Raw genomic sequence first — 6,949 nt, forward strand, 5'->3', positions numbered from 1 at the left:
GGATTCTTTAAATTATATGAGGCCTTATATGTTCGTCACAGTTTAGAGGACAAACCCCATCTTGTCTTCAACTGTGACGAAACTGGCTTTGGGGACAAGCCAAGGTCCAGGGAGAAGGTGCTCTGCCAGACCAGGAGGAAGCATGTGTACCAGCAGCAGCAGACCACCAGGGAGCACATCACAGTGCACTGCTGCGTGAATGCAGCCGGGGACAGCATCCCTCCCTTCATCATCTACCCCGGCTGCCTCCCAAGCAATGCATACAGGCTGGATGGGCCCCCCAACGCTCTCTATGGCATCCAAGAGAAGGGGTACATGGACTCTGAGCTGTTTCTTAAATGGCTCAGGCATTTTGTGCAGTATGCTCCGGAGGAAAGGCCAATCATATTAATATTGGACCAACACGAGACGCATGTCTCAAGAGACGTCATCCTATACAGTAGGGAAAATAAAATTGAGATCCTCTGCCTCCCTGCCCACACCACACACATCCTACAGCCCCTAGACATCGCGGTCTTTAATCCACTTAAGGCTGGTTTTTCCACCATGGCGTCCCGGATGGGTCTAGTGCGAGGGGATCTGGTGGTGGGGAAAAAGCAGTTTTCTTCCCTGCTAAAAGCAGTCTACCCCACTGCCGTCACCGCACTGAACATTAAGGCTGGGTTCCGGAAGGCAGGCATCTTCCCTCTGTCCAGGGGGGCTGTGGACACAACCCAGGTAATTTTAACATTAATACAATGATAATTTATCCTCTAAGTTACTTGCATTTTTTTGTGGTGTGCTAATGAGTATTAAATATGCTGTATTGCCTTAGGTGGTGAGAGTGCTCCCATCTGTTGATGCCAGGCCATCCAGCGCTCCCGTCACTACCTCAGCCACGCCATCCATCACTCCATCAGCCACGCCACCCATCACTCTTGTCACTCCATCAGGCACGCCATCCTTCGCTCCCGTCACTCCATCCATCGCTCCCGTCACTCCCTCAGCTACACCATCCGGTGCACCTGCCACTCTTTACACACACATACAGCGATACTGACACACAGACATCAAACACTCCCTCCACCACTCCAACACCTTGCCCCACCTGCAAAAGGGGGGTTGAAAAAAATTACCTGGTAGCAGCGGGGGTGATTCCAGAAAGTCTCGCAAATGTCCTGATGACCCCAGCCTTGGACAGGAGGGACAAGGTGAGGCGTCGCCTTCCGCTGCCAGCCCGCGTCATCACGAGTGACGAGTATGTTCAACTGCTGGAGCAGAAAGAAGCAGAGGAGAAAGAGAAGGAAGAAAAGAAGAGAAAGCGCAAGGAAGAAATGACAAAGAAGAGGGAGGAAAAAAACGAGTGCAGGAGGCCAAAAACACCACCTCCCATTGAGGAAGATGGGGAACACTGCGCTGTTTGCAGTAGGGTGGTCCCACCTGGGTCAGGAGATGGGGCCATTGATGAATGGGTGCAGTGTGACCTTTGTCATCTCTGGTTCCACATTGAGTGCGCTGAGGTGGAGGAAGTGCCAGACGCTGAGTGGCTTTGCCATAAATGTTGTTTGTCCACATAACCTAACACACACACATACACATACACACACATACACATACACACACACACAATGTAAATAGTCTTAAGTAGTGAATTTTATAATCAGTTTTAGTGTTAAATTTAAATGGTGCACACACACACGTTACAACACTCACACACGCACACAATATCCTTATCATTTTATCAGTTCACGGTTGCCCATTAATTGGTTACTTTCAATTATTAAATTTTTTAAACAAATGCAAATTGTTTACCCTCCTTCTTGTTCTTCAGAAATATATGATCAAGTTGTTTTATAACGTTTCACATGGTTCATGCTTAATTCACGTGCCATAATTAACGTAATATCATGACACAATCATGACTAACCATCGCGTGGTGGTCTAGCTTATTAGGCAGTAGGCAAATTAACTTAAGTTTTAACAAAAAAAAAATGTACTCACCTTTCTTATAGATTTCAATAATATCCTCTTCTTTTAAAATAAATAAACAGCTCACAAATGAGCATTTTAACGTCGAGTTTAGCAGTTGAAATCTGAAATGCGCTCTGTACGGAACACCGTTGGCCGCCTGTACGGAACACCGTTAACGTCTGTGAGCATCCGAACACAGGTGGAAGAGGGACTTAACCCCACTTTTCTCAAATACTATTGGTCCAAAAGACATCAATCAAAGAATAGATCCTCCAATGGGAATTTCCCCTGAGAATGAGCACTCACACAAGCTTGTATGTCTCTCAGCAACAGAGGAGTGGCCGTTGACGTGCGGTGAAAGGTGAAAAGTGTACGGAACATGGTTAGTCTACGTTAGTGCTAACCGTCATTCACACGGCAAAAACTAAAGAAATAGGTAACGTTAATACAAGCTGACATACTCTTTTATTTATTATGTTGTGAGTAAACCACAGATTCGTAAGTGGAAAATTAATATTAATAAGTGGATATTGTGAGGAGACTAGCAGCTAGCAGCTATAACGTTATCGTCCACCGACCGACATTTATCCGGCAAAAACGAAATAAAAAAGGTAATACAAGCTGACCTATTTCTTCATTTATAATGCTGTGAGTAAACTTAATTTTTTTCAGTGGAAGATTAATTAATTTCTGTGTGCTTTCTCACGTATTTGCATAGACAAAAGTGTCCCGAGCCATTTTGGATCATTATCAGTGATTGAGACTACCATTCACCGACCGTCATTCACATGGCAACAACTGCAGAAATAGGTAATACAAGCTGACTTATTCCTTTATTTATTATGCTGTGAGTAACGTAAACCAATTTTTTGACAGTGGAAAACTAATTAATATTTTGTGTTTTTTCTCACATTTTGGCAAATGTGTCCCTTGGGCAATTTTGGATATCGGTGAGGAGACTATCAACCACCGACCGTCATTCATACGAAAAAAAAAAAAGGTAATACAAGCTGACATATTTCCTCATTTATAATGATGAGTAAACTACAGTTTTGTCAGTGTAAGAGTAATTAATATTTTTGTGTTTTTCTCACGTATTTGCATAGACAAACGTGTTCCGTGCAATTTAGGGTCTATATTAGTGAGGAGACTGACTGACTATCCTCCACATCGACTGTCATTCACGTGGCAAAAATTAAAGAAAAAGGTCCTACAAGCTGACCAGTTCTATTTATTATGCTGTGAGTAAATTACATTTTTGTCAGTGGAAAATGTATTAATTTTTTTTTTGCTTTTTTTTTTTTTCACAGTTCAAAATAGACAAACGTGTCCTGCGCATTTTTGGATCTATTTCAGTAAGAAGACTGACTGACTATCCTCCAGCGACTGTCATTCACATGGCAAAAACTAAAGAAAAAGGTAATTTCCCAGGGAAAGCAAGAACTGAGAACTGATAAGAATGTAAAATGTGCACCTTGAAATGCAATGTAAGTCACTTTGGATAGAAGCGTCGGCCAAATGTGTAAATGTAATGTAATACAAGCTGAGATATAAAGGGTATGCACTGACATCACTTTCCTGCCGGAACACGCCCCCCTAGTCAGACTGAGTGGCTAAAGAGCTGCGTGACTGGAGTTAACAGGGAAACAGAGAAAACTCGAGTAAAACAAAGGATTATCAGTTTAAATTAAAGGTTGGACTGGATATAGTGTTCCTAACAACTTATCAAAGATCCAGTTATCCATGGATATTGACATGTATTCAGGAATCCTGTTTTCTGACATTTTATATGTGCCTGGTTTCGACGATTATTTCAGTTATTTAATTCAATTTACAATTATTCAGAATATACGATGGTAAATATTTAACTGATGAGTTGTCAATACAATATATAACAATACAATATATATGGTATGATTTTACCCCTAAATTCAGCATAGTCTGACAGTCTGTAAAAATAAAACCTTGGCTTTCTTGTCAAATCTAGTTGTACTGTCAATCTCAAAGCTCTTTTCCATTTTAGATGCGCTTTGTGTGTTTTTATGCTGAAAACAAATGCTGCCGCTCAGTCTTTTTGCCACTTAGCCGACGGTGACGTCACGCATAACCTCTATTCTAGCATTTATGCTGTGAGTAAACCAGTTTTGTCAGTGGAAGATGAATGTTTTTTTTGTTTGTTTGTTTATTCACAGTTCGCCAGACAGAAGTCATGTGCAGTTTTGTATTTTGGACAGTGAGGAGACTGACTGACCATCTTTCACAACATTCATCACTGAGAACCTTTTGTAAAATAAATTATTTTTCAATAAATACTATTAATAACTGCATTCTTTTCTTTGACCATTTCTTTATACCAGGGTTCCTCAAACTCGGTCCTGGAGGGCCGCTGTCCTGCAGAGTTTAGCTCCAACACTGATCAAACACACCTGAGCAAGCTAATCAATGTCTTCAGGATCTCTAGAAACTCACAGCTAGGTGTGTTTGATCAGGGTTGGAGCTAAACTGTGCAGGACAGTGGCCCTCCAGGACCGAGTTTGAGGAACCCTGCTTTATACCAATGTTTTTCCTTTGTCTTATAAAACTTTATTAATTTGAGTTTAATCAACTTAAATCATTTACGGCAATCGGTTTCCTAAAACCATTTGAGTAGCTATATAGTTGTTAAGACTTGATTAGATTTATTAAATGAACTCAAACCAGTTAGTTTAAATGGTTTAAATTACTTTAAAAGTTTAATGGAATGAACTTAAAATATTCAAGTTACATATACTCAAAATGATTGACTAAACGAATATGACTCAATATATATAAGTTCACAATACTCATATGTATTTATTTTTACACTTAAATGGTTTGCCACAATTAGTTTCCTCAATCGGTTTGAGTTGAGTTAACTTGTTGGGTTTTACAGTGTATACAAAAATAATTTTCTGATAAATCACTGTACATGGATACATGTGTTTTGTTGTATGCACAGATTTTGAGGGTCACTTATAGAAAGATGTGTTTTGTCTTTGTTTCGTGGCATTTTTTATTTAATAACATACATTTCAACATACAAAACACACATTCGCAACTCTTGTAAATGTTTTCTTTTGCTGTAGATTAGGTGGGGGATATTTTACCGTATATTCTTTTGCCGTATCTGGGGGATACGGTGAATAAGCTAAAGCCCCAAAAAGTCGGCATGTTCCTTTAAACAACAGACTATATAGCAACAACAGTAGCGTAGCATAAGAAGCACATTATAAAGAGAGCAGAGCACATGAGGAACAGGAGAGCACATTTAGACAAACGAGGACGAAACAAGGGGGCGTGATAACAGGAAACAAGTGTTGTGGAAAATTCAGTATTTCTTATATTCATTTGTTTCCAAAACTGTTAATCCCATTTAATCATATGTTTCTGTGAGGTTTTCTAGCAGCTGAGGGGAGACAGGAAAGAGCAGGCCAATAAAACAGATGGGCCAGGAAGATAGTGAAAACACCTGAGCACGAGAAAGAATTTTAGTCAGGAATACAGGGTGTCATTTAGTAATAAAGTGAAGTCCCAGGCCCCCTCCTGAGGGAAGCAGGAGGTTATTTAGATCGTAAATGAAGGCCTTTTGGCTTCTCAGGGACGAGAACAGTTTGACCTGCCCAGGGGGGTAGAAAAACCAGTCCAAACTAGTGGAAGATAGGGGGTTATCTTTAAGGAAAACTACTGAAACTATGAAGGAGGGGTTAAACTGTATAAAATGTCTATGTTTTATTGAGTCTACAGGCATTCTGTTTCATAGCTGGGTGGCTGCGGTTGTGAAAAGAATCCTCAAAGAATAAAGCCTTTTCTCCTTATTACAATTTGCCTCTTGAAAGTTTTCTTACACCTTTGATGCTGTTTGTTATTAACTCTTAAAAAATTGCCATTACACAAGGAAGCAGGATCACATGACCAACACAACCAGAGACAGAGCCGTGTGCTCAAACACAACACAAACAAAGAGACACTGAACAATGACACGACTGACAGAACGGTCAGAGGAGAACCTTGACAGACAGAAGTGAAGAGAGAATGATCAGTCCCAGCAGACACAGATCACACTTATCAGACATCTTCTGTTTCTGTCAGTCTTCCTCTTCATTATCTATAGTTAGGTCTCGAGGCGCGTTTTCGTTGAACTTATTTTAACTTGAGTGCTGCATTTTGAGAATGCTGTGTCATGCACGAGACGCGAGCGCAACAGTTAAACACGCCTAGTGCGTTCACACTGGAAAACACGTACTGTGTGAACAGCCCCTAATGCCAAAGAATGCTTTAATCAAGACATCTATATTTATTTTTTTCACACGCATTAAATGAGTGTCAAATCAGTTCTGAGATGCTGGTCCTCAACCAGTGTCACGTCACTCACTCCATGCCAGATCGGCTTATTTATTTATTTATTTATATCTTTACATTAATTTTATAAAGGTAGAAGGTGTTCTCAAAAAACTAAAAGTTATTCAAAGTCATGTCATCTGTAGTGAAACAGCTGTCCTCAGCACCCCTAGTTCCCCCGGCCATGTGTATATAGACTATAAACTTCCTCTATTCTGACCAACTCAGTGTTTAAATTCTGCTAGAGTTGCTGTTGGTGACACTGTCCCACTGTGAAGTGTTGCTTTACATGTGTGAAACGAGTGAGAAGTGCATATACTGTTAATCACACTGGCTCAAGTCAACACACATCTGCTCTGAACACAGTTTATAGGCTTGTAGGACTGAAAATAATCCAAGATATTTGACAACAAAGACATTTGCTTTACTGTTTTCCACCCCTCTTTCTCCAACAAGGAGCATTTGTAGCTCCTAAAGGCACAGAGGGGCTGATAGTGATCAAGGCCTGTAGGCCAAGATGTGTGTACTTCAGGGTCGATGAACTGTCACACCTTTAGTGCGGTGGGGAGATGTAATTATCTGATTGGTCAGCTTGAACGTCTCTCATTTGGGTTAAAGTCACATGGTCAGGGAAGGATAAAAC

The 6,949-nt window shown here is 40.7% G+C and overlaps 1 protein-coding gene and 1 long non-coding RNA gene across 4 annotated transcripts; one reads left to right on the forward strand and one right to left on the reverse strand.

Annotated features, from left to right (window-relative positions):
* Positions 1-577: 577 nt before the first annotated feature.
* LOC311097065 (uncharacterized protein) lies at positions 578-2,833 on the reverse strand. Of its 3 annotated transcripts, none has more exons than XM_084136526.1 (4): positions 1,420-2,833; positions 1,116-1,247; positions 810-1,012; positions 578-700 (listed from the first exon to the last, which is right to left on the reverse strand). In XM_084136526.1, the coding sequence occupies exons 2-3, from the start codon at positions 1,223-1,225 to the stop codon at positions 811-813; spliced, it is 312 nt and encodes a 103-aa protein (XP_083992652.1). In that variant the 5' UTR covers positions 1,226-1,247; positions 1,420-2,833; the 3' UTR covers positions 578-700; position 810. The 3 variants fall into 3 exon arrangements, with proteins under 3 accessions (XP_083992652.1, XP_083992653.1, XP_083992651.1); XM_084136527.1 differs by having other exon boundaries at positions 1,116-1,250; XM_084136525.1 differs by having other exon boundaries at positions 1,116-2,833.
* Positions 2,834-3,077: 244 nt separating this feature from the next.
* Positions 3,078-4,277, forward strand: LOC311096374. Its single transcript, XR_014609017.1, has 2 exons — positions 3,078-3,369; positions 4,143-4,277. It is a non-coding gene; the product is annotated as an uncharacterized lncRNA (long non-coding RNA).
* The last annotated feature ends 2,672 nt before the right edge of the window (positions 4,278-6,949 follow it).

Source organism: Abramis brama (genome assembly GCF_963993115.1).
Source record: "Abramis brama genome assembly, chromosome: 1".
Lineage (NCBI taxonomy): Eukaryota > Metazoa > Chordata > Actinopteri > Cypriniformes > Leuciscidae > Abramis > Abramis brama.

Bases quoted from the DNA above. Each gene is read 5' to 3' on its own strand.
- LOC311097065 (XM_084136526.1), bottom strand. From the start codon at position 1,225: ATGACGCGGGCTGGCAGCGGAAGGCGACGCCTCACCTTGTCCCTCCTG. The intron at 1,013-1,115 runs GTAATTTTTTTC...GTGTGTGTAAAG, and splicing joins ATCACCCCCGCTGCTACCAG to AGTGGCAGGTGCACCGGATG.